The following is a 27388-nucleotide window of genomic DNA, read 5'->3' as shown; positions in this document are numbered from 1 at the left end:
CTGGAGACCTTGGCCTTGGGTGAATCTTCCTGGGCTCCTCTAGACAATGGTTCAGAGGCCAAAATAGAACAAACCCAAGCTCTACTCACCCCATACAGAAAGGGAGGAACAAATAGCCAGGCTAAGACACAGAGTACATCCTCTTGCCCCTTCCAGTTTCTAAGTCTGGCTCAGGGCCTTAAAGAAAGTAGCAGTTGCTACCAAGGTCAGGAGGGTGTGAGATGGTTGGGGTGCTTTCTTATAATCAAGCAGTAGGCCAGTGGGTAGAACTGCTGGGAAGGTAGACTTATCTTCAGGGAAGGCAGTGGCTTGGGTCCAGAAGCCAAGGATTGCCTCCTTCTAGAATCAGCAGGGGGCACTAAGCCACAGGTTCAGGGTGTCAGACTTCATCATGATATCTGCCTTAGAGCTCATGAGGTCTCTGGGCAGGAGCAATGGTGATGTATGGCGAGCAGGTGGCAGGTGGACATCAAACACAGAGCCTGGACATCAGTTACTGGGGTTGGGCGTGGGGGAGCTATATTTGTAGGAGTCTAGATTGTAGGTAGGAATAGTATAGAAAAACTTTGCTCTAGGACACAGAGTTCAGGGTCTTTGAGGCATATGCCTGCCTAAGAGAAAGTGAGGGCCCTGTCCTAGGGCTGTGGAGACTTACCTGCTCAGCTGGTAAAGAGGGCAGAGGTTATGAAACAATCTTACCAGGAAAGTCCTGGAAAATCCTTTTCATAACTGCTACTCCACCCGAGAGATCTTGGGCTGTTGAGGGCCTGTGGCAACTGCAGTGGGCCATGGTAGAGAAGACGTAGATCTCGTTATGTAGGATTTGTGCTATAGGTAGACTGAAGCAGCAAGTCAAGAGTTGAATTCTCAGTAACAGGGTCAATGACACTTGGTGGTCCTGGGTTTACCCTGATGCCCGAGGTGAGTATATCGCTTGAGAGGCCAGTGATAGTCACTGCAGCATGTGTGGACAGTTTTCCCGCAGTGAGGTAAACGGGTCTTTGGGCACTGTGAATTCAAATTAAGGTGGGATTTACTGAGATGTGTTGCATGTTGTTAAGCATCTGTCGTGTATCTTGTCTCCTAGAGGTATCGTGTGTGATGCTGCGTAGTTTTTGGCCCCGTACTGGAAGGTGGTGAAGGGAGTTGCTGGGTAGGCAACCTAATGAAAACCCCTGGCTTGTGGGATTAGCATCAGTGATAAGGAATGTGTTTGCTGGGGTTGTTGTCAAATAGTATCGGGGAACAGTTAGGATTGATAGGTAATGTATTCTCGACAGAATCTGGTAGAGGCCACAAAACCATTATGAGGGTGCCTCTGCTTCTAGTGAGAGCAGAGTGGAGTCAGGTTGACTGGGAAACTATTAAGGAAGGCTGGCTGGCTGGAGGACATCAGGCTGTTTGTTGTATGGTTCCCTAGAGAGAGTCCTACCCAGGAGGATATTCATCCTTCCCTCCAGAATGGAAAGGCCTTCAAATGCCCATTTCCTTCCAGGCCCAAAGTTTGGAGATATTTCCTTGTAGAGAAACCTGTTTGAGTTTGTTGTACTTTAGGAGCTGGCCTGGCAGGCCATGGTAATGCGAAACCCTGAGGCCAAGCAGAGGCAAATCCTGGGAGATGGTTTCCTTCCCGATGAATTTTAGGGAATACCCATGATGCTTGAGGTGTGTGTTTGGGATCTGGGCTCCATAGTCAGCTTTGGGCTAGAGCATTCCTCGAAGAGGCATTCTCAATAGCAGACTCACGGCCTCTGAGACCATTTCAGGCCAAGACTCTCATCAAAGTTCCCTTGACATAGGTGACAGATAACTAAGAAAGTAGCTACCTTAAGATGAACAGTCCTGGAGGAGAAAGTGGGGGCCCTGCCCTAGGGCTGTGGAGACTCACCTGCTCAGCTGGGCAACTCTGTCTCTGGGCCTTCCTGCCCAAATCTGGCCCTGAGAACAAAGGAATACTTCAGCTCCTTCTTGTTCTTTAAACACCAATGACTGTGGGAGAGGGAAAGGCTCAAGGCCAGGGCTCAGCTCCCAGCCTCCATCTCCTCCCACAGCTGCCGCCTTTGGAGGGGCACCTGCTCAATGTCCTTGCTGTCCCCAGGGCAGTCTTGAGGCCAGACCGAAGCCTGCGATGCTGCTCGCTGGCTGCAAGGACTGGTCACAAGGATGGGATTTGGGGAAGTGGCAAGGCTGGTGCACAAGTCTAGAAAAGTTTGGGATGAAGGGGCGGGGCTGGAGACAAATTAGTTAACTTTGCCACTCACTGTGGTGCTTTTCCCCTTTCCCTTAAATTCTGCTTTGAAAAGAATAAATTCGTATTTGTTTACTTTGGTTCCTCTGGTTACACTCTTTGACTCTGACACTCCACATCTTTACCTTATTTGGGTGTGGGAGAAGAGGGTGGGGCCAAGAAGCCACAGCAACACTGCAAAACATAGGCCACCAGAAGAGTCCAACACCTACAGGACAAGAAGACACCCCCACTAGCCCCATCCACCACTGTTACCTGGACTGTTCACCTCTCAAAGCCCCACACAGATTAGCTAGTTATCAGCTCATGGGATGAGCTCTTTATAGCAATTGTTCTTCAACACCATCCTCATCAATCTGAGGAATTTTTTCACCAGCCTAAAGCATTAAGAGAAAAATCTGGACAATGCAGTGAGTTCCCATAAAGTTACATATATTCAATTTAAAAGTCTAGCCTTTATTCTAGATTATGGTTATATATTTGGGGGGGATGTTAAAATGTCCCTGTGAATTGGTGGCGATAGTTTTTTTTTTTTTAATGCCATTTTCTGGCAAAATAAAACCCTGTCAGTCCCTCCGCCCCAATGCCAATTTTTCTTTCTTCTCTGATCTATAATATCACTGTCCAACAGAAATATAATGTGAATCACATATGCAATTTTAAATTTTCTAGTGGTCATATTAAAAAGGTAAAAATAAACAGGTGAGATTAATTTTACGAATATTTCATTTTACCCAATATAGGCAAAATATTATCATTTCAACATGTAATCAGTATAAAACCATTATTGAGATACTTTAGGTTCTTTTTTTATTAAATCTTAGAAATTGTCAAGTAAGCTGACAGATTCAACTGGTAAAAAAGAACAGGAAACCCACATACATCCAGGCACTTTATTACTTAGAGACAGCAAAAGCAAGACCAGCAATGGGATCTGTTCTGTGTCGCTGTTGCACAGGATGACACTGAAACAAAAGGGGCCAGATGACATGCAACATGAATGGCAGGACACCATGTTGCTGAGTACCAACTCCACACTGCTGCTAAGCAGCTCTATGGCCTGCAGCTGGACCCTCTGGGGCAAGGGCAGGGGAGTGGGGAGGCAGGCAGAAAGTCTCATGCTCACCAGAATGAGGGAGGCAGATGAGAAACTGCCCCATGACAGCCTCCCTCAAAACAGGGAGGTGAGTGAGAAATGGTCTTGTCTCAAATCCTCGTGAGATTGCCCATCTTCCCGGGTTCCAGGAGGATCACAGGGCATTCTGCCAAGGCCTGGGGCCACCTGCAGTTGAGCCTTGCCTGGGTGGAAAGACACACCTCAATTTGGCCTAGCCATATGTCAAGTGCTCAAAAGCCACACATGGCTGGTGGATACCATATTGGACAGTGCAGTTCTGTAACATGCCAAAGTCACAATCACTGGGCTGTAGAAAAGGAAACCTTCATGATACGTGTGTGTGTTGGGGGGAGGGAGGGAGTCAGGGCGGCAATAAGCCTTGGGTGACTGGAGGGCAGTGGTGAAGCAGTTACCCAGGGTTACAAGACGTGGTAGTAGAGGGAACAGAAGGGCACCACAGATACACAAATTTGCTCCTTCCCGTTGTCTTCCCTCCCCCACTGCCTCTCAGCAGAGCTCTGGCTGCTCTTGGGCTCCAGTATTGGACAGAGGCTGGACTAGGGCTCTTCTACTTCTCTGACCCCTGGATGCCACCTGTGGTCTATGTGCCACTCTCTCCGGCCTCAGTCTCTCCAGCCACGTCCCCAGGGTACTTTTTATGTTTTTGCCCCAGTCCTATGCCATCCTTCATCTGGAAAGGTCTTCTTTTCAAACCCTGCCTCTTCCCCCACCTTCTGCCTCTGACAATTCCTTTTCCCTATTCTTTCTTCTCATCTTTTAAATTCTGGGTTTCTGGAAAAAAAAAACTTTAAAAAATCATCTTGGTTTTCAAGCTATCCTCCAACTTTTCTCCTAATCTTGGCTTCATTTTGTTTGTCCATGTCTCTCTCCCTTAGACCCACTTCTTCCCTGCATTTGTCCCCAGCATTCCTTCTGCCTTCATCCCTTCTCCATAGGCCCTGCCCGTGCATACTGACTTCCCCTTCTCTGCCCTTGGCTTATTACCTTCAACTTGGAATGAGAGCACTAAAAGTGGCAGAGAAATCTTGGGGGTTCATTTCCTAGAGTGGCACCGACTTCATCAATTGGGACCAGACCTGGGTCTAGCTGGGCTACTTCCAGAAAACCTTCAGATGTCTCTTGGTGATAAGCATTATCACCCTTGATTTCCAGATAAGGACATACAGGCTCTAAGAGGTGTAGGGACTTGCCCAAGGTAGGTAGCAGAGCCAGGATTCCAACCTTGTGTGCCTTCCACTACAACATAATTCAGTGCAAGTATTGGAGCTGCCATTTTTGTTACTTCTCTGTACCTTCTCTCAAAATCCCAATGATTTATGGTGAATACGAGATGATCTGCTTAGTTCATTAGGAGTTATCCTAAGAGCTCTTTAGAAGGATGTCCCAGTGCTGACAGCATCTTCTTTCATTTCCTAACTGCAGAATTTATTGCTTGTCTCACCAGTTTCCTTTTGGATATGAATGTACGTATCATGGGAGCTGTTTAATAAAGTGACAGTAATCCAGTTAAGGAATTTATTTATTGCTTAAAGAATACAGACTAGAAAACCTTAACATAGCTGAAAATCACCAAACTGGTCCAGGGTTTTTAAGGAAGTTTTCACAGGCAATACAAGTATCTGCTTTTTTTTTTTTTTTGCCACGAGGCTTATGGGAGTTCCCAGACAAGGGGTTGAACCCAGGCCATGGCAGTGAAAGCCTGGAATCCTAAACACTAGGCAACCAGGGAGCTCCCACAGGTATCTTTTTTCTAACCTTTTCCGATGGGGGTTAGGAAGAAGAGGCTCAGAAGAAAGATAACAGCTCAGAATTACATCTCTGCTCTAACTAGTCCCATAGCTGCCAAATAACCACCAGACACAATCCTAAAATCATTAACAACAGAACAAAGATAGCAGCAGCAAGAAATCATCCCTGAGCCGGAAAGCAGCCTTTAATGCCTGAACAGAGACAGGATACAATCTAGTATCAACTGCTGCCAGATAGGCACTTAAATCACTGTGGCAGGTCCTAGCCCTTGGTAGAAATGGTTTGACTCTATGTTTTAGGAAATATTTGAAACAAACAGAAGAAGAAAAAGCTAAAAATCTATGCAAACCAGATGGATAGCCTTCAGGTTAGACTGTCCACCTTTGGCAAGCACGGGTGAATCATCTGAGACACCATAAAAGAGAAACAATTTAAGTTAATTCTCAAACTGATAAAGAGAAGCAAAGTCCCATAGTTGATTTGGGTCTTCAGGTCTACTACTTTTTAATACTTTGTCCCGTTCTACCTGGCTACAAACTTTGAATATAACTAGCAAAAAAAAAAAAAAAAAGAAAAAGAAACGTTCAGAGAAAGAAATACAAATGATGCAACATAAGGCAATGAAAGGAGAAGAAACAGGTACAATATCATCTAGGTCTTCAGTCTGGATGGTGAAGCCAAGGTTTGTGTGCCAGGCTGAAGGCTCTCCTCACTCCTTCAGAAAATCGTTCAGTCTTTCCCGTAGAGAAATGATCTGTAGGGAGAGGCAGAAAAACACAAAAAATTCATCTGAAATCTTAAGTTCCATGACTTGATCTAGAATTTACTTATATAAACCAAAAAGACAGACTGTAATTTGGCATTTACAAGGTTATCTTAGTCTTACAATGTTCCAAAGAACAGTGCCACAGTCAAAAACGCAAACACAATGATGCTGTCCTTTATCATGCCAAACTTATAAAAGGAAGCTTCAAATTGAATATACTAAAGAAATTAAATATGCTTGCTGTTAAGAATCTGTACTTCTGGGAAGAGTGTACAGAGGTCACAGCTCACTGTAGGGGCAAAGGAGATGGGATCACTGTAGCCATAGTCTAAGACTCAGTAGATAAGGCAGTTGTGATAGCCTCTTGCCCCACTGAACACACCGTGTCTTAAACCGAGTCTTAGCTGCTGCTTCCTGCCATGTTATGAGACCCTTGAAAACTGGCTCAGAGTCCTAACCAATAACGAGTCTGATGACGTTCTACTTGCTCTGATGCTTTCTAAGTCAGAAGCCCTGAACATTCTGTGATGTAAGATTTAATTGTTTTATTTACTTGAAATGGCAAAGTGACCAATAACACTCAGGTATACCGTCTTTGAGACAAAGATTGTTTCTGAGTATTATTCAGTTTAGCTCGCCCCATATCAGTGTGGATTTTCATTTTGTGGAATGACAGGAATGGAGTATTACAAAATGATCCTGTGCTGGACATGAGCTACCAAACTGCTATAATTGCTAGCTGTAGTAATTGAGAGCATCTTTTCACTCAGATGCTGACCATGATTACGATCACTGACTTCTCCAGTTCTTTATCCTTTACAGGCGCTTTCTCCTCCCACCACCTCCTAAAGGGAGGTTTTTCCTTAGGTTCAGACTTCTTGCTGAACAGTCAACCTGGCTAACTCATCTATCCCCACAGCTTCAATGATCATTTCTATGCATGAGGCACTCTCCGATCTCCCATTTTAAAAAGTGTTTCCAACTCAACTGACCATCTTCTCCATCCCCCACCCCCCAAGAATCCTCTTCAAGTTGTCTTCATTCCTGTTAGTGGCTCACCATTTTCCAGTCACCCAGGCTCTGCACTACTCTTTGTTCCCTTTTTGTCCTGGAAATCCAATCGGTTTTTAAGTTCTGATTCCTTCTGTCACTCGCATCTTCCTCTAGTCTTTCCCCCCTCCAATTTCTCCTATATACTGCTGGCAGAGAACATTTCCTGAGTTACTCCCCAGGTGAAAAAGCTTTTAAGGCTTATTATGACCTACACCAAAAACCTAAACTCTTAAGCCTGGCATCACCACCTCTGAGCCATTGTGAATGCTACTTTCTATACAGAATGCCTTCATTTCTCTCTTTATTAGAACCTTACCCACCTCTTAAGGCCCCAAACACTATCTCTCTATGAAGCTTCCCCTAATCTCCATGGACAAAAGTGATCTCTCATTCCTTTAAATTCCTATCCCTCTCATGTATTTCTCCCCAACTGGAGGCAGAGACTGTGTCATAAGCATTTTGTAGTTCCCTGTGGAACCTAGCTTTAAGTAGGTGCCCAATAAATCTATGTTGAATAAATGAGCTAACATAAAGGGTTCTGAGCGAATAAAGCTTACAGCTGTAGTTCTATGTTGAAAATAGCACTCCCCCAATACTAACTACTTACATGGAGGAAAACAAAGATGTTTAGTGGGTGCTAAAGCAATCCTGGCATTAACTGTGCACATGGCTGTTTATAAGCAGTACTTGGATGAGTGATGTGCTGAGGGGAAGGGAATATACAGAACATAAGAATTCTCCTGGCCTTGTTTGTATGGGGATGAGCATGGGGGATGGCATCACTACCTTAAGAGCTCTATGCTCAGGAATTCCCTGGCGGTCCAGTGGTTAGGACTCCGCACTTTCACTGCTGAAGGTGCGGGTTCCCACAAGATGCGCGGCGTGGCCCCCCCAAAAAAGCCCCATGCTAAGTCCATCCTCATAATACGACCTCCAGTCTCTTTAAAACTGTTACCCTACCCTCAACAGTATAGGGCTGGAACCAGCATACATTTCTATACAGCTACTTGACCCTCACTTATCCCACGCTGCCCTCTTTTCTTTTCACTCTGCTCACTCTCTTGTGGCTTTAAATAATAGTCTTTCAAGTTAGAAATCTGGTATACATCCTTAACGCTCTTTTCTCCTTTGACACCCAGTAATTGGCCCAATTCCCATCAATTCTACCTTTAAAATACATTCTCTCATATATCAATGTTCACAACAGCATTATTCATGGTAACCAAAAAGTGGAAACAACCCAAATGTCGACTGATGGAAGAATGGACAAACAAAATGTTGTATATCTGTACAGTGGAATATTATTCAGCCATGAAGTGGAATGAAGTACTGATACATTCCACAACATGGGTTAACCTTGAAAACACTATGCCAAGTGAAAGAAGCCAGACACAACAGACCTTGTAGTATATGTTTCCTTTTTATATGAAATAACCAGAATAGGCAAAGTAGGCTAGTAGAAAGTAGATCAGTGGTTGCCTAGAACTGGGTGGGGGGGTGTTGAGTGGGAGGGTCAGAAGAAACGGGAAATGACTGCTAATGGGTACAGGTTTCTTTTTTGGGTGATAAAAATGTAAAATTGATTGTGGTGATGGTTGCACACTTCTGTGAATATACTAAAAGTCATTGAATTGTACAATTTAAATGGGTGAATTGTATGGTATATGAATTATATCCCAATAAAGCTGTTATAAAACATTTTTATTGCAGTTAAATATATATATATATATATATATATATATATATATATATATATATATATATATTCTTTCCAAATGAAATAATGTCATTTGAGGCAACATGGATGGACCTAGAGATTATCATATTAAGTGCAGTAAGTCAGAGAAAAACAAATATCATGATATCACTTGCATATGGAATCTAAAAAAAATGATACAAATGAACTTATTTACAAAACAGAAATAGACTCACAGACATAGAAAACAAACTTATGATTACCAAAGGGGATAGCAGGAGGGGGGAGGGGAGATAAATTAGGAGTTTGGGATTAACATATACACACTACTATATATAAAATAGATAAAAAATAAACAACATGGACCAACTGTATAGCACAGGGAAGTATACTCAATATCTTCTAGTAACCTATAATGGAAAGGAATCTGAAGAAGAATACACACACACACACACACATATATATATATAACTGAACCACTTTGCTGTACACTTGAAACACAACATTGTAAATTAACGATATTTCAATAAAAAAAGAAAAAAATATTTATTCTTTCCATCTCCATTGCCACCTCCTTATTTCAAGTTACCATCACCTTTTATTAGATGACCCCACAGCCTCCTAACTGGCCTCCCTGCTTCTAGTCCTGCCCTCCCACAATCCATTCTCCAGATAATAATCAAAGTGATCTTTAAAACTTCTAAATTAAATGTGACTCTCCTGCTTAAAGCTCTCCAGGGGCTCCCCATTGCACTTAAGACTAAAACCCATCCTCCTTATCATGGACTGCAAGGGACCATACAATATGGCCTCTGCCTACTTCTCCAACCTTACGTTAAGTCACTCTCTTCCTCACTTCAAATACTGCAGAGGTCCTCAAAGAAGCCAAGCTCTTTTCCAATGTGGGACCTGGCATACGCTCCACCCAAGAAGCTCTTCATACACTTTTTGCCTGGACTTTTCCTTCAGGTCTCTTAAGTATCACTTCCTCAGAAAGGCTGATTATGATCTCCCCAATTTAATTCAGGACTCTATTCAGATAGCACCACTGACTCTCTCTCCTTCACAGCCCTTCTTTATGATTTGCACCTTTATATTTGTATGATAATTTGTTTGCTGATGATCTTCCCTGCTAGACTGTTAGCTCCATGAGGACAAGTATTGTATGTGTCTTATTCAACACTGTGTGTACATCCAGTGCTTTCCACTTAATAGACATTCAATATCTGCTGAATGAACGAATTTTCACAAAGACTTTGTTCCAACCTGCTACCCTCATTTAGAAGATTTGGCCACTACTGTTCCTGTGAAAAGAACAGCCAGAAATGAGATTGGGGGGGTGGGGTTCTCTGCATCAGATGTTTTCTGGTTGATGTGAAAACACACTTCTCACCTGCTCATTTATTTGTTTTTCCTGTAGCTTAATCTGCTCCAGCACAGACTGTAAATGACCCTGGAAAACGAATTATATAAAAGATGAATGCTGAGTCTCAGAGGAAAAGAGAACCAAGAGAGACAAAGAGTTTGGCAAATAATTTGATAAGTAAGAACACTGTCAGTCGTAACAAAAGAGTACTTTAAAAAAAGGATTTAGAAAAAGAATGTCTCTATGTGTATAACTGAGTCACTTTGTACAGCAGATTGGCCCAACATTGTATATCAACTCTACTTCAATAACAAGACATTTGAAAAAGGATTTAGAGTATAAGAACTATACTCTCCAACTACAGGGCCATTCGATTTGATTTTATACACCCTACGTGGCATTTTTTTTCTTGCTCTAAAACAAAGAGTTAGAATGCCTTCATGTTACCTTTTTCTAGTTTAGCACAAATCCTTTGACTGTGGTGACCTACTTAAAGAGCTGGCTTGGAATCTGGTGCTGATTCCTTCACTCCCCTGCACTAGGGCAGAATATTACCATTCTTAACTAGTACTGCACACGACAACAACCATAATACCATATATCTGTATCTTTCAAAGTATGTCCACATCTATTATCTAACTTGGTTATTCTGAAGGACAACACTCTATATAAGTATAGTTCTGTGTCAAGTTGCTCCCCTTCGATGACAACAGCTCTACAGAAAAAGAAATCTGGCAAGGAATTCTCCAGATGCTTCAGAATTTCCCTCACTGTAAAAAGGGAAGCAAACATGGCCTAAACATACATTTTCCTTTTGCTGATATGTGTATTAATAAAATATGTATTAATGTGTATTAATAAAAGTAAAGCATGGTATTAATTTTTGTTCAAGCAGGCATCATAAAAATTTTAAATTAATTTAGTTTCTCTTTCATTGTAATGAATATATTTTGGTACAGAGCAACAGGGTTCAATCTATGCCCGACCACTTACTGTGGTCCTTGGCAAGTTACTTAATCTCTTTGAATTTCAATTTCTTATCTATAAAATGGGAATAGTGCCAGCACCTATATTTCAGGGATGTCAGGATGAAATGAGATAATACACATAAAATGCTTAGCTCTGTATATGCCTTTCACATAGTTAAATGTTCAATATTGGCAATTATTATCTCAAGTCTCCTGGTCCCCTCCCAAAAATGCTTATATAAGATGATCAAAATTACTCAGGTAAAAGGAAATAGGGCTATCTTTTATTAGGGGTATCTAAGAGGTTGTTCAGGTTCATGAATGAAGCAGAATGCTGCACAGAGATGACATGAGTGGAAACACAAAGACGGGATTTTGAAAGTAAGATATCAGGATATATTTATACCAGCCAACCAGAATTTACCTTGAGCATTAGGTTTTCCACTTTCATAATGACCTTCTTCTGTCTTTGTGCTCTGTGCTTAATCTTTCGGAGCTTTTTCTGCATGTAACGAGTCTGCTTCTGAATTTCCATGACTAACAGAGATAGACAAAAACTTCATGTATCTAAACATAGCCTAAAGTAGTGGACCAAGATCCAAATCCACTAAAACTCCACTACACATCTGAGCAATAATTTCTCAAACTTAACTTTGCAACTAACACGTGTTTAGAGTCAGTCTTTAGTACTGCCACCCACTCTGTCCCACCCCTTTGTTTTTCCCTAACTTACCCATTGAGCTGGCTCCCTCCTTTGCCTCATACTGGCCAGATTCAATGAACTTGTCCTGAGGCTCCCTTTCCATATGCACGTCATAATAATCTTCCTCCTCTTCCTTGTCTTTATCCGCATCATCATAGTCATCCTCTCCCTCTTCATCTTCCTCCTTATCATGCTCAACTTCAACACTGTTACTGCTAGAGTCATTGACCATCTCCCGAAACACACCATATTCTATGGGTTTTAAGCACAAGGAAGGTGAAACCATCTGAAGCTTTTCAAATGACTCCCACTCCAGCTGCAATTATACTCCCCCTCAAGTTTACTGGGCAACCAATGAATTTTAAAAATAATTTTTCTCACAGGAAGATTATTCCTTTCATAAAACAAGGACAGGACAGGCAAAACACTGTAACATTCATTCACGTATTCAATGATCAAAATATTCAGAGAATCCAAGGGCCCACAGGAATTTAGAATAGCAGGGATGGATGGGATATTAGAACCCCAATCTAAAACCCCTAAACTTGTGGGACCAATACGAGGGGAGAAGGGGAAAGGCACCCTTTTTCTGTGATTGGCCTGTGAGTTTATGGAGAATGGTCCTACACACAGTCAACACCTGCCCTCTTGAAGCGCCTGCTTTGCCTTTATTAATGCACCTGGTGAAGTATGACGCTGCTTACAGCCACTCATTTCTGAGACTATCTCAAAGCCTGGAATGAAGCCTTCACTTTCTATTTCCTTGGTTTCACCTTCGGCCATGACCACCCATCCTGAAAGGAGAGGCAGTCAAGGAAAAAGCAGAAAGAAAGCAGAAGGCAAACTTGAAAGGGAAGAGGCTCTCTGGCTGAAAGTGCTATTTAATTTAGTCCAACTTCAGGCCATTTGTATGTGGATTCCTAGTATAGAAAAGTGCCTCATACTGAATTACGCAAGTAAATAATTTCTACTACATGAATGTACTGTTCCTAGCTAGAAAGTAACATTTCCAAAAATCATAAGTTCTGTACATTAACATCAGCACACAATATCAGAAATGAGAGCTTGTCACCAAGTGCATTTGGGGTGGAACAGACTACACAGAAAATATTTAGTGTAAAAGGATACGGACACTGATAGCTTCAGCATCTGAGCGCAGCAGTCTTTTCACTTCCTCTTCCACATCAGGAGGTTCAACGTGCTGAACCAAAGTTGGAGAAGAAGGAATACCAGTAGCCTTACTTAACACCTTGAGTCTTGCAGAAATGTCCTCTTCCTACATACAAATGAATTCAAATAATTAGGCCTCTTTAAGATACATCCAATCAAATTTCTACTTTAAACAATGCTATTTATGAAGGAAACTTTGTTCAGGGTCTATATTTTTGTACAGTAAGCTTACTTTTTCCCCAATCGAATTACTTGAGACATTTAATCTTTTCAATCTGCAACTCTATATTAAAGACCTCCTCAGAGGCATGACCCTTAAGCCTCAGTTGTTAATTATTTGCGCTGACCCACACTGGCAAAGAACTATAATTTTTTTGTTACTTGGAAGTAATTTGGTTTAAAGATCCAAAATCCCAGATTCCACTTCTGCACATCTTTATTATTAGAGAGTTTCCTATAAAAACTGGGTCTTAGCCACATATTCTCCCTTAAATCCAGTTTTAGACAATTATCTCCACAGCAACCAATTCATCATGCCACAAATAGAGATTAGAACTTTGAGGGGGAATAAGTAATTGCAAACAACTGCTGGTAAGAGTGAACCCTGGCTTCCAAGAAATGGTTTTTAAAAATAAATATCACAGAAAAGAAGCAGATTAAAATACACAGGGTCACTGATCAAATTGTATCTTTTGCTCTCGGAGTTGTCAGACATTAAACAATGAATTTATTTTTCAGTGAATCAAATTCAGTGTATGTGTATGGGAGTGGGGGTTACAGGTGAGAAGGAAGGCTTGAAAGTAATCTTTGTGATATTTTGATTTGTTTGAAATTAAAGAGCTGTGAAATAAAACACAGCATAGGTTAACAATAAAGTTATATTATGATTTGTCTACCTCAGGAGAGCGGACTTCTTCAATCTGTTTGATATCAGTGACCTATGAAATAAAACACAATGAGCAATGAAGTTATATTATAATTGTTCTACTTTACTAAAGCTTGAAGAGTTCTAGAACCATTCTTAATGTAGTTTTATATTTAGTAAGCACTCAATGAATGCTGTTGACTGACAGTATAAAGCCAAAGCAACCATGTTCATAGATTAAACATAGTAAAGCTACTGATCTATAGGTTTAATGCAATTCTTATCAAAATTCCAACAAAGTTTTCTATAGACATAGACAAACTTACTCTAAAATGTATATGGAAAGTTACAGACTCTAGAATGGCTACAACAATCTTGAATACAAAATAAAGTGAGATCAGTCTTCCTGATTTCAAGGCTTATTACAAAGCTACACTGTGGAATCAGTGATCAACACAGATTAATGGAACCCAGAAAAAGAAACTCACACAAATATGCCCAGCTTATTTTTTACAAAGGTGCAGAAGCAATACAATGGACAAAGGGTAGCCTTTTTAACAAATGGCGCTGGAACAACTGGACATGCAAAGGGGAAAAAAAAGAACCACCTTGAACTAACTCTCAAACCTTTTACAAAAATTAACTCAAAAATGGATCGCAGACTTAAATGTAAAACTTTAAAAAGATAGTTAGGAGAAATCTTCAGAATCTGGGCTAGGCAAACAGTTCTTATACTCGACATGAAAAACAAGATCCTTAAAAGGAGAAATCAATAAATCAGACTTCACCTAACAAAAAAACTTCTGCTCTTTGAAAGACCCCGTGATGAACATAAAAAGACAAGTTACAGACTGGGAGAAAATATTTGCAAACCACATATCTGAAAACTAGTATTTGGAATATAAAAAAGAACTCTCAAAACTCAACAATAAAAGCAATCCATTTAGAAAATGGGCAAAAGGCATGAACAGACACTTCACTGAACTGGACATATAGAGGGCAAACAAGCACATGAGAAGATGCTCAACATCTTTAGCCATCAGGGAAATGCAAATTAATACCACAATGAGATCACTACACATCTATCAGAATGGCTAAAATAAAAAATAGCGACAACACCTAATGCTGGTGAAAATGTAGAGAAATTGGATCACACGTACATTTCTGGGGCAAATGTAAAATGGTGCAGCCACCTGGAAAACACTATGGGTAGTTTCTTATAAAACTAAACATGCAACATACCCAGTAGTAATTGCACTCCTGGGCATTTATGTCAAATAGATGAATACTTATGTTCACACAAAAACCTGCTGGCAGCTTTATTTATAACATTCAAAAAATGGAAACAGCCAAGATGTCCTTCTACAAGTGAACAATTAAGCAAACTGTGGTACCTTCATAACATGGCATACCACTCAGCAATAAAAAGGAAGGAACTATTGATACATGCAACAATCCACATAGACCTTAAGGGAATTAATCTGAGTGAAAAAAACAAAGCCAGTCTCAACTGTTATACTTTGTATGATTCCATTTATATGACATTCTCAAAATGACAAAATTATAGAGATGGAGAACATACTAGTGATTAGCAGGGGTTAGAGCCTGGTGGTTTGGGGTGAGGAGGAGATGGGTGTGGCTTTAAAAGGGCAAGATGAGGGATCCTGGTGGTGACAATACTGTTCAGTATCTTGACTGCGTGGGTGGATACACCAACATACACATGGGATAAAATTGCATAGAACTAAACACATGCACACACATACACAGGAGAAAGTAAAACTGGAACAATTTGAATAAGATTAGTGAAGAGTAATAATGTCAGTTTCCTATTTGTGATATTGTACTATAGTTTTGCAAATGTTACAGTGGGAAGAACTGGGTAAAGGGTACACAGTACCTCTTTTCTATTGCTAATAGCTGTATGCGGATCTACAATTATTTCAAAATAAAAAATTTAATTAAAAAAGAAGCCAAGGCATAGTACTCCTGTAGTTTGCCCAGGGTTCTACAAGTCTGAGGTAAGGTTAGAAATACAACCACAATTCCCAATTCTCAGGTTCTGGATGGGTTCACTTTAAAACAAGATTTTGCAGTTGGAAACTTTTAAAAGCATTAGCAGAAGTTTCAAGTTCATGACACATCTAGATCCCTAAGTGACTACCCTATAACTTCAAGGGTCAAGTCTGTTTTTGTTTGTTACATATTTCCAATTGTTAGCACACAGTGCCTGGCATGTTGCTCATACTCAGCAAATGTTTATTGGACATATAAATGACTGAACAAATGAATACCCAACTGACTGTCTCCCTTCCCCTCCATTCATAATCCTCTTCCAATCCAACCAGTAGACACAGAAATAGCATGCCACTAACCTTTTCTGTTGTTTTGCAGACGCTTCTCTTTCTGACATTCCTAAGTGGTGGAGTCACTAAAATAAATTCAACATGGTGAAATATATATATGACTGATGGTAGTCACATATCTATCTGAATTTGATAAGGTCATGCTCTAAGCCACTGGCTCATGACACGACTCGTTCCTTTAAGAGCATCTGGATGTCTACTGAACCAAACACCTAAGTGTGGTAACAGGTCCCTGGCTCACAAGTAATTAGGATCCAGCAGATAAATGTAGTTAGCCAGAATGAGCAAGGGACTGATGACTTACTGCCACGCTTCCAGATATGTTTTTTCTGTCTCTCCTTTTCACTTTTCCTGCTTGCTTTAAGATCAGTAGAGGTAACCGGTTCTTCAGGATCAGAGTGGACATCACCATCAGCAGTGCACACAAGCATCTGCATTTAACAAAGACAAAGAAGTTGACGGTGGCCACAAATCTTGGGTTAGTAATGGATGATGATCATTCTTACCACCAGAAATCCTGGAGCACAAAAGTAAGGAGAATGCTACCTGGCATTTCCAGAAAACCAAGTATTACATACACTCATATGCATTCTCTCTCTATCTCGGCAGCACAGCATATGGACTCTGAGGTTATTGTTGTTGTTTTTAGCTCCAGTGCTTACCACTGTGGAAGGAATGTGTTGAAAACAAGATATATCTTAGCACTTTGATTTATAAAGGAAACAAAATATCAACAGTAGAGATGATGAATAAGAACCAATGTAAACCTCCAGAGTTAACAGCACACTGCTTTAACAGGAATTTCAGACGAAGATCCCAGATGCTCATATTTTTCAAAGAATGAAAGGCACTATAAATGGCAAACAGGAGGCTCTAAAAGCTATTTGGATAAAATATAGTAGTGAAAAGTGATGGATCAAACACCAAACCAGAACATGACATTGTATTCCCTGTGCAATTGAGCTGGAAATTAGAAATGACAAGCAGGTGAAAAAAGAATTGAAAGAAAGAAAAGGAGGGAGAAAGGAAATCCTTGAAGGATGTGCGGGCGAGTAGATTAAGAAAACTTGTCCATACCTGGGAAATATCTGCTGTTTTATAAAAAGTTCTTTTATCCAGAGTTTTCAGGCTTTCAATAGCATGAGGCAAATCAACCAGCTTAGCAGATAGTGAGACACCTTCAACCCCAACAACTGCATGACATCCATCAGCTGAACAGAAGTAGAAAAGATTAAATCTGACATCTTCCCAATGTACTCTCAAGACTCCTGGGGTTTGAATAATGAAGACTTATGGGGGACAGACGAGTCTTTCATTGAAACTTACTATTTCTCACAATGTCATAATTGTGTACACAATTAGTAACTTCCCACAGCAAAGAAGGCAGGGTATATGGAGCTCTTTTTTTCTAGTTTATGTCATTCCATCAAAAGTAGCTAAGTTTCTTGGTCATGGTTGTGAACTAAAGTGAATGAAGTGGTAATTGTTTCATTCTCATCTTGAAAGGCCAACTCCATTCATTTAAACCCATTCGTTTGGACACCATTAGGAGCATTCGATCATGTCACTGTACATGGGTGTTTTCAAAGGGTTGGGTAAGGGGAGGGTTGATTCTAGAATAGTACTAATAAGTCTCAAGTTATAATCTCTAGTTAGTTTCACAAAGATAAAATTCTACACAATAGCCAGAGAGAGAGAGAGAGAGAGAGAGAGAGAGAGAAAGAGAGAGTCAGCCATATACTGACAACTCTGAATCCTGCCCAGATGTCTCAAACATGAATGTCTCTTGATACAAAAGGATTCAAGTGTAATCTTCTAATATTAAGTGAAAAAAGAAAGATGCAGAACTATGTTTGACATGATCCTTTTTGTGTAAATTATCTTTAAAAATATAGAGAGATTATTTATACGTTGGTATTATGCATAAAAGTTTTGTCTATAAGGAAACACAAGGAGAAAAGGCCAATATTAGTTATCCTTGGCATTGGGGTTGAGGCACTGTGAAGGAGAGTTTCACTTCTCCTTTTCAACCTTTCTGTTTTATTTGAGTTTTCTAGCCATGCATTCGTATTCCTTTTTTTTTAAAGTGTCAGTAAGGGCTACCAGAGTGCTGGGATTATGGGCCATTTAAAATTTTATTCTTCATATACTTCTCTGTATTTAAAAATCTAATAAATATTATTTAAAAGAGATAAAGGTATGTCACTTTTGTAAACAAAGAACAGTACATCCACCTGTCATTCCCCCGGACAGTCAGAAATCACAAAAGTTTCATATAGGAGACAATCAGCAGTATGCAAATCCCACAGTTGACCTCCAAGTTCTTCCTTATACACACCATGATAATTACCTCAAGTTGTTTAAGTTCTACTTCCTTTCCTCTAAAAGGAAGAGATGGAAGTGACTGAAGCCTCTCTTTGAGTCCATCAAGACAGAGACCACATTCTATTCTTTGTCACATCCTTGGTATCTAGTATTGTGCCTGACACACAGCAATCCCTTAATAAACTACTGTTCAGTGTACGGTGAATGGATATTAACTACTTACACGAAAAGTCAATGTTCAGTTTATCCTTCATGGCAGCACTTCCAGAACGTATTATCTTCCTGACAGTAGAAGCATGTTCCTAAAAAGGAGGTAGATTGAAAAATCAGAAGGATGTATTGTCTACTTAGCAGGTAATAGAACAGATATGTCAGAGACTGTCCTCCCTTAAATAGAACCTTAAACTTCCCAAACGTTAGGAACAATGCCATGTACCATGAGATACTGTGCACTGGGTAAGTCAAGTTAGGATGAGGTTGACTCTAATGTTATTGTTGTCTTTTAGCAGCTATAGATAATGCCTTCTCCTAGCTGTACATTCCTGTTTCTCACTGTTACCTTTCAAGTTGTAGTTACTAAGGGAAGGCTTAGCTGCAGTTTACTGGCTATATTAATTAACCCTAATTGGGGAAATACCTTTCTGAAGCCCATCCTTAATATACCTTTCTTAGACTAAATAAGACTTAAATACAGGTATCAATAGGGGAAGAGTCCCTAACACAATGCTGAAATGAGCTTCAACAGCCTTGCATGATGATGAATTTGAGGAGACAGTGCTAACCCCTCCATTGCCCCTTTTGAGGTGACAGAAAGGAACTCTCTTTTACAAGAGTCTTATCTTGGCTGTCCAGTGAGCAAGGCTGTTGGCATCTGTGATAAGTGACTGAATCCATCATGGTCCCACCTGTTTGCCAGGAAATCAACCCACACAGTAGGTGGCATGTGCAGGACAAAAGAAATGCTGCTTAAAAGAGTACACACTAGGATAGGACTGCTAAATAGAACACAACTCCTGGGAAACAAATGTTCTTGGTTTTTATAGCCTACCTTAAATAAACAGAAATGCCACAGAATCCAAGCAGGGCTGATACTTATGCACTGAAGATATTTGGCCTGAGATACAAGGGTTTCTTACCGGAGGCAGACGCAATATAAACTGGTCCTCAAGTTCGTAAGGAGGTTCATCCTGGCTTCTACTCATCTCTTGTTTTGAGTGCATGAAAACAAAAACAAAACCAACAGAAAGTTACCAAAAACTCCTCTTGCCCCCTCTAGTGACCACTTCTGGTAGTACTGGTTACATTATACAATATCTTGCTGATAACCCTCACTGCAATGATGTGTGTACAGCTTCAAAACACTTTATTTGACATAACTTGATTATTTATAAAGTCACCTTATGTCCCCTCCCATATGTGCAGATTTTCCAACGTTAATACTAATTACATGATAACAAATGAAGTAAGAGCTGTTACACATGATTTAGTCTTCTTGATATTCTTAGACTCTCCGGTAAAGGATTAACTCATCAATACAGTGGTGACTACCAAAGCAAGTAAGCTACATACCTCTGCAGAGAAGACTGCCAACCAAAGGCCAAAATCAACCCAAAAAACCACTGGCAGAAATGCTCTATGATGATTTGAATGAAACACAGCTTAATTTTCAGTATTTCACCTTAATGATCAATAAAATGGTAGGAATTAAACAGTCCGTGTGAGAGCAGGCAGCTTTTTATGACTCTAAAGCCAACATCAACAGCTCCAAGCTACCTCGGGGAAAAGTTAGGAGTCCCAGTCTTACGGCTGGGCTATCTATATAAGTACATCTAACTTCATGGAATAGACTCATTTCTGAAGGGATGATAATGGAAAAATGTAAAATCTAATTTGATTTATTCATCACTAACATTTACTCCATGTGCCAGGCTCTACATTGAGTGCATAAGGTCTGTTATTTCATTTAATCCTCACAACCACCACTTATTTGAAATACCCCTAAAAGCCATTTGAAGGAATCCTAAGATGAATCCATATATACATATATATATACACACACATACATATACACACACACATATATATAATGCACATTCTGTAAAGTGAATAATCTCCAAGTTGATCTTCATTTTTTCACCTTATTTTCCATCTATTAGGGATATATCTGTAGTGGCTTGCATTTTGAGTTTTAGGGCCCACACTACTTCTGAGCAAATTTTTTCTCAAAAATGGAAAAAAGCGGGCTTCCCTGGTGGTGCAGTGGTTAAGAATCCGCCTGCCAATGCAGAGGATGCAGGTTTGAGCCCTGGTCCAGGAAGATCCCACATGCCATGGAGCAACTAAGCCCGTGTGCCACAACAAGTGAGCCTGCACTCTAGAGCCCGTGAGCCACAACTACTGAGGCCCGCGCACCTGGAACCTGTGCTCCTCAACAGGAGAGGCCACCGTAATGAGAGGACTTTGTGCCGCAGCGAGGAGTGGTCCCCGCTCACCGTAACTAAAATGAAGGTCCGTGCACAGCAGCAAAGACCCAGCGCAGCCATACATAAATAAATAAATAAATGGAAAAAAGCAGTGTACATATATGAAAAACTGACAAAGTTTTCTTACGTTCTAAGGACACTGTGTTATACACCAAGTTATAAAATCTTATAATTTAAGTTAGATGAAAAGCTCCAGATAATGTATAGCTCCTAATACTCTGTAAACCATTCATTGAGTTCTGAGTTTTGAATTCGAATCTCACTTAAAAGCACTGGAACCTTTTTTTAAAAACACATACAAGTGAATATAACAAAAAAGAAGCAGACTCACAGATACACAGAACAAACTAGTGGTTACCAGTGGAGAGAGGGAAGGGGGAGCGGAAGTGTAGGGGTAGAGGATTAAGAGGTACAAACCATTAGGTATAAAATAAGCTACAAGGATATATTGTACAACACGAGGAATATAGCCAATATTTTATATTAACAATAAACAGAGCATAACCTTTAAAATTGTGAATCACTATATTGTACACCTGTAACTTATATAACATTGTACCTCAACTATACTTCAATATAAAAAACCGTAAAAAGTGGGGGGAGGACAAAGAATATTTAGCACTACCAGTTAAAATAGAGAAAAGGAAAAACAAACAAACAAAACCTCATACAAGTGAGTCTGAGACCCCTTTACAGGTAAATCATTCACCAGTTATGATTTCAGTCCTTTAGGCTGACTTCAGAAACTACCAGAAAGGCATAGAAAGCACAAGAGAGATCAGGAGTGAAAAATCAGACACCCAGGATGGGAGGGTGGGGCGAGGGTGGGGGAGGAGAGAGAGAGAAAAAGAGAAAAGGAGAAAAAGAGATTGATTATTTGTGATAGCCACCTCTCTCCTTTTCCTGCTTCATACAGTTATACACACATACACACACACACACACACACACAAATACAAAAACTAGATGTAAAGGTAAGGAGTAAAGTTAATTAAAATAAAATAAATTGAATAAAAAATCTTGGGACTGGGTACACTGCCTAACATAAGAGTAACAAACATTTAAGTTTGGGAGCAGAAATACAGATTTGAAGAACTAGCTGCTAAGCAAGATTTTATCAGATCAGTAGTAACTTTTAGATTCCTCAGCAGAATTAAGACTAAGGCATTTTGTTCATTTCAGTGCCTTTCTGGCAACTCCTCTCTTATGAAGGAAAGAATGTAAGAACTGGAACCATTTCAGAGAAGGTAGACACCCCTGGTAGAAATGAGTTTTAATGATTTTTTAGATTTGCTATCTGCATTTATACAATGAACTGGTTGCATCATATTTCTTTTAAGAAAAGCCATCCACATTTTTCCAGCAAGCACTCTTTGATACCGAATTAAATTAACAGGACCGCTCTCCACCACTCACCGCCCCCACCCAGCCAGCTCCATCTCACTTCATCAGAATTAGAATTGGAATCAGAATTATAACTAAATGGAGGGCGCCTGACCGCAAGCTCCCAGCACCAGAAGTCACCACAAAACTAAATGGGTAGTTTCTCAAGTTCATAGCCGCTAGCTGCAGTTTGGAGGCAATGACCACTCCATCCTTATCCCAGGGGCACTAAGCTCCCAAGGGAAGACCGCAGCCCTAGGATTTGATTGCATTTCCCTAGAAAACCTCCCACCAGGCCGAGGGGCCCTAAAGCCTTCGCGCCACCCCAGGTGGGCTGGGAAGGGAAGAGCAGCGTGCAGCCCTCGGCGCCAACGAGGCGCCAAGAGCCCTCCGACCGCCGGACTCACACGCTCCTCAGCCGACTGGCGCCGGGACGGCCTCTCTGCACAGGGTGGTCCCAGAGAGAGCGAGTGGGCTCCGGGCGGCCGGCGGACTGTGTGGCGACGGGTAGGAGCCTCGCGCGCCACCCCTCCCCACACTTCCGCCACCGCGGACAGGCAGATGGCCTCGAGGCGGCGGCCAGCTCGCCGCGTGCCCGGGCGGTAGACTCGAAGGGTGCTGATTGCGGCCGCTCGAGTACCTCATGGAGCAACGCTTCAGAACAAATACGCTTTACACAGGCACGACCCTTGGGTCGGCCATGGGAGTTTTACCAGCACACAGTGATAACTGTCAAAGGGGTGGCAGAATCGGTTGCTCTGCAAATCCGTTAGGTTGGACCGATTTGTTCCTTGGTGACGAGACCTCGCCTGGTGACAACTACACCGCCCACGCAAACCCATTAAATAACTAGAATCCGCGCCCAAACTACTCTAATTAGCTGATCTCTTACGGGAAAAAATCTTAAAAACCACTTACCTGTCCCTTCTCGTAAGTTTTCCACAGGGGTTCTGGCAGCAGCCTGGTTGCCGATGGCGGCATCAGTTTGGGCGCCAAGATGGCCGGCAGTTTGCGCGCCCCGACCGCCGGCAGTTTCAGCTCCATGGTCACCGGCAGTTTGGGAATATCGGACGCTCGTTACTTCTGATGTTGAATCTGGTGTTAAATCCTTTTTTGAGGAACGGCGGCGCCGTCCCTCAGGGCACTCCATGGTCTCTCTCGTTGAGATCACAAAATGGCCGCCTATTGAATCATGTGACGTAAACGTTTCCAGAACTTTCCTAAAATGAAACCGTTTAGAAAATGGCGTCCTTAAAGACACAGGGGTAATATTAGAGACATTAAGAGGTGCCTCTTAGAGATTATAGACGTGAAGTCTCTGTTGCCTTCGCTTATCTAAATTTCATGGTAAGGAATAAATATTTTTAGAAGACTAATTGTTGTACAGTCTTTTCTTCTGGATACGTGATATTTTTTTTTTCCCTTCAGTGAAGCTAAATTGCCAGAGCTTCAGACCGAGGCAAAACCGTTTTTTGTCCCTTTGAGAATTCATCCACTGATCTTTACTTTAGCATAATGTGGTGAGGTACATTGAAGATTATAATACAAAATGGACCAATGAAACTCGTTTTTCATGTACTGTAGAAAATTCTTGATGGCATTTATATCAAAAATAATTCTTTAATAATAACCCAAAGGAAAATTTCTATTCTCAGTAACTGAAATACCCGAGTAATTGTGTCTTTTGAATCATTGGACAATGTGAATTATGTAATTAATTTTCCTTTTGATGGCTGCTGGGAAGCTCAGAATCAGTTTGGCAACCCACCTCTAAAAACTGTGAACCTCACTGGCATATGTTGATCTCTTGTTTTGAATCATCACATTGTCTCCCAATCCCTAATTATTTTTATCTGGTGTGGTAAATAACACTGAAAACTGCTTCAAAACTTTTTGTGAAGAGAATCAGATATAAATATTAGATAAATAAAAATAGTGCTCTGACAGAAGTGTCACAAGGAGTATGCCTATGGGTGAAGGAGGGGAGCACAGTAAGTAACTGCTCACTTATAAACTCAATCATCCAACAAATGTTAATTGATAATCTAATATGCCAGACTTGATTTGAAATATTTATTAAATGCTTAAAATATCGTAAGACTTTCATGAAAGGAGGCAAAAATTAAGGCACAAACATACACATATGTAATTTTTTCCTTTACTGCCAGATTTCCAGCCCCTTCTTGAGGAAGAATGGAATGAAAAGTGAAAACAAGAGAAAGGCACGAATTATGGTTTCTCTTGGTAGGGGAGAGCAGAACCAAGAAGTAGCTCTGATGTACAGGTAAAAACCTGTCATATACATACTGTCATATTGTCAGAATATTTTTCTGGGTTTTGTCCTGTCATGTTGCTGTCTTTCTGATATCTTCTTCTGAAACCCCATCCCCTGCAAAGCCTTCCTCTCTCTCCCTTGACTATGGCTTCAGTCAATTTCATCATTATAGGAACTATGCAGTTGCATATATTCCTTCAACAGAAGTATGAGTTATGGGCCAGGAACTGTTCTAAGGTTAATAATCATTAAGCACTTACTAGGTGCTAAGCTTTATTTTTTTTAACATCTTTATTGGAGTAGAATTGCTTTACAATGGTATGTTAGTTTCTGCTTTATAACAAAGTGAATCAGTTAGACATATACATATGTTCCCATATCTCTTCCCGCTTGCACCTCCCTCCCTCCCACCCTCCCTATCCCACCCTTCTAGGTGGTCACAAAGCACCGAGCTGATCTCCCTGTGCCATGTGACTGCTTCCCACTAGCTATCTATTTTACATTTGGTAGTGTATATATGTCCATGCCTCTCTTTCGCTTTGTCACAGCTTACCCTTCCCCCTCCCCATATCCTCAAGTCCATTCTCAAGTAGGTCTGTGTCTTTATTCCCGTTTTACCCCTAGGTTCTTCATGACATTTTTTTTTAATTCCATATATATGTGTTAGCATATGGTATTTGTCTTTCTCTTTCTGACTTACTTCACTCTGTATGACAGACTCTAGGTCTATCCACCTCATTACAAATAGCTCAGTTTCGTTTCTTTTTATGGCTGAGTAATATGCCATTGTATATATGTGCCACATCTTCTTTATCCATTCATCCAATGATGGACACTTAGGTTGTTTCCAGCTCCGGGCTATTGTGAATAGAGCTGCAATGAACATTTTGGTACATGTTTCTTTTTGAATTATGGTTTTCTCAGGGTATATGCCTAGTAGTGGGATTGCTGGGTCATATGGTAATTCTATTTTTAGCTTTTTAAGGAACCTCCATACCGTTCTCCATAGTGGCTGTACCAATTCACATTCCCACCAGCAGTGCAAGAGTGTTCCATTTTCTCCACACCCTCTCCAGCATTTATTGTTTCTAGATTTCTTGATGATGGCCATTCTGACTGGTGTGAGATGATATCTCATTGTAGTTTTGATTTGCATTTCTCTAATGATTAATGATGTTGAGCATTCTTTCATGTGTTTGTTGGCAGTCTGTATATCTTCTTTGGAGAAATGCCTATTTAAGTCTTCTGCCCATTTTTGGATTGGGTTGTTTGTTTTTTTGCTATTGAGCTGCATGAGCTGCTTATCAATTTTGGAGATTAATCCTTTGTCAGTTGCTTCATTTGAAAATATTTTCTCCCATTCTGAGGGTTGTCTTTTGGTGGTGTTTATGGTTTCCTTTGCTGTGCAAAAGCTTTGAAGTTTCATTAGGTCCCATTTGTTTATCTTTGTTTTTATTTCCATTTCTCTAGGAGGTGGGTCCAAAAGGATCTTGCTGTGATTTATGTCATAGAGTGTTCTACCTATGTTTTCCTCTAAGAGTTTGATAGTTTCTGGCCTTACATTTAGGTCTTTAATCCATTTTGAGCTTATTTTTGTGTATGGTGTTAGGGAATGATCTAATCTCAGAGTTTTACATGTCCCTGCCCAGTTTTCCCAGCACCACTTATTGAAGAGGCTGTCCTTTCTCCACTGTACATTCCTGCCTCCTTTATTAAAGATAAGTTGGCCATATGTGCGTGGGTTTATCTCTGGGCTTTCTATCTTGATCCATTGATCTATCTTTCTGTTTTTATGCCAGTACCACACTATCTTAATTACTGTAGCTTTGTAGTATAGTCTGAAGTCAGGGAGCCTGATTCCTCCAGCTCCGTTTTTCGTTCTCAAGATTGCTTTGGCTATTCGGGGTCTTTTGTTTTTCCAAACAAATTTTGAAATTTTTTGTTCTAGTTCTGTGAAAAATGCCAGTGGTAGTTTGATAGGGATTGCATTGAATCTGTAGATTGCTTTGGGTAGAAGAGTCATTTTTACAAGGTTGATTCTTCCAATCCATAAACATGGTATATCTCTCCATCTATTTGTATCATCTTTAATTTCTTTCATCAGTGTCTTATAGTTTTCTGCATACAGGTCTTTTGTCTCCTTAGGTAGGTTTATTCTTAGGTATTTTATTCTTTTTGTTGCAGTGGTAAATGGGAGTGTTTACTTAATTTCTCTTTCAGATTTTTCATCATTAGTGTATAGGAATGCAAGAGATTTCTGTGCATTAATTTTGTATCCTGCAATTTTACCAAATTCATTGATTAGCTCTAGTAGTTTTCTGGTAGCATCTTTAGGATTCTCTATGTAGAGTATCATGTCATCAGCAAACTGTGACAGCTTTACTTCTTCTTTTCCAAATTGGATTCCTTTTATTTCTTTCTCTTCTCTGATTGCTGTGGCCAAAACTTCCAAAACTATGTTGAATAATAGTGGTGAGAGTGGGCAACATTGTCTTGATCCTGATCTTAGTGGAAATGGTTTCAGTTTTTCACTATTGAGGACAATGTTGGCTGTGGGTTTGTCATATATGGCCTTTATTATGTTGAGGAAAGTTCCCTCTATGCCTACTTTCTGCAGGGTTTTTATCATAAATGGGTTTTGAATTTTGTCGAAATCTTTCTCTGCATCTTTTGAGATGATCATATGGTTTTTCTCCTTGAACTTCTTAATGTGGTGTATCACATTGATTGATTTGCGTATATTGAAGAATTGAACTTAAATGTATAAGTTCAGATGTATAAATGGAGGATATGCTTACTGCCTCCCCCTCTTCCTCTCAACTGTTCTCCATCTTG

At 40.5% G+C, this 27388-nt stretch overlaps 1 protein-coding gene across 1 annotated transcript; it reads right to left on the bottom strand.

Moving 5' to 3' along the window:
• Nucleotides 1–345: 345 nt before the first annotated feature.
• Nucleotides 346–19615, bottom strand: LOC308609337 (transcription initiation factor TFIID subunit 7-like; the record flags this gene model as incomplete). Its single annotated transcript, XM_081223027.1, has 14 exons — nucleotides 346–482; nucleotides 700–839; nucleotides 1889–1989; nucleotides 10044–10103; nucleotides 11409–11521; nucleotides 11718–11939; nucleotides 12368–12481; nucleotides 12816–12963; nucleotides 13754–13795; nucleotides 14965–15029; nucleotides 16393–16519; nucleotides 17166–17299; nucleotides 18637–18715; nucleotides 19550–19615. 14 exons carry the CDS (start codon nucleotides 19613–19615, stop codon nucleotides 346–348), a joined length of 1548 nt encoding a protein of 515 aa, XP_081079153.1.
• Nucleotides 19616–27388: the final 7773 nt, after the last annotated feature.

This window comes from Mesoplodon bidens (assembly GCF_964165515.1).
Source record: "Mesoplodon bidens genome assembly, chromosome: X".
Classification (NCBI taxonomy): domain Eukaryota; kingdom Metazoa; phylum Chordata; class Mammalia; order Artiodactyla; family Ziphiidae; genus Mesoplodon; species Mesoplodon bidens.
The sequence above is the reverse complement of the archived record's forward strand: the minus strand, read 5'-3'. Positions and strand labels throughout refer to the sequence as shown.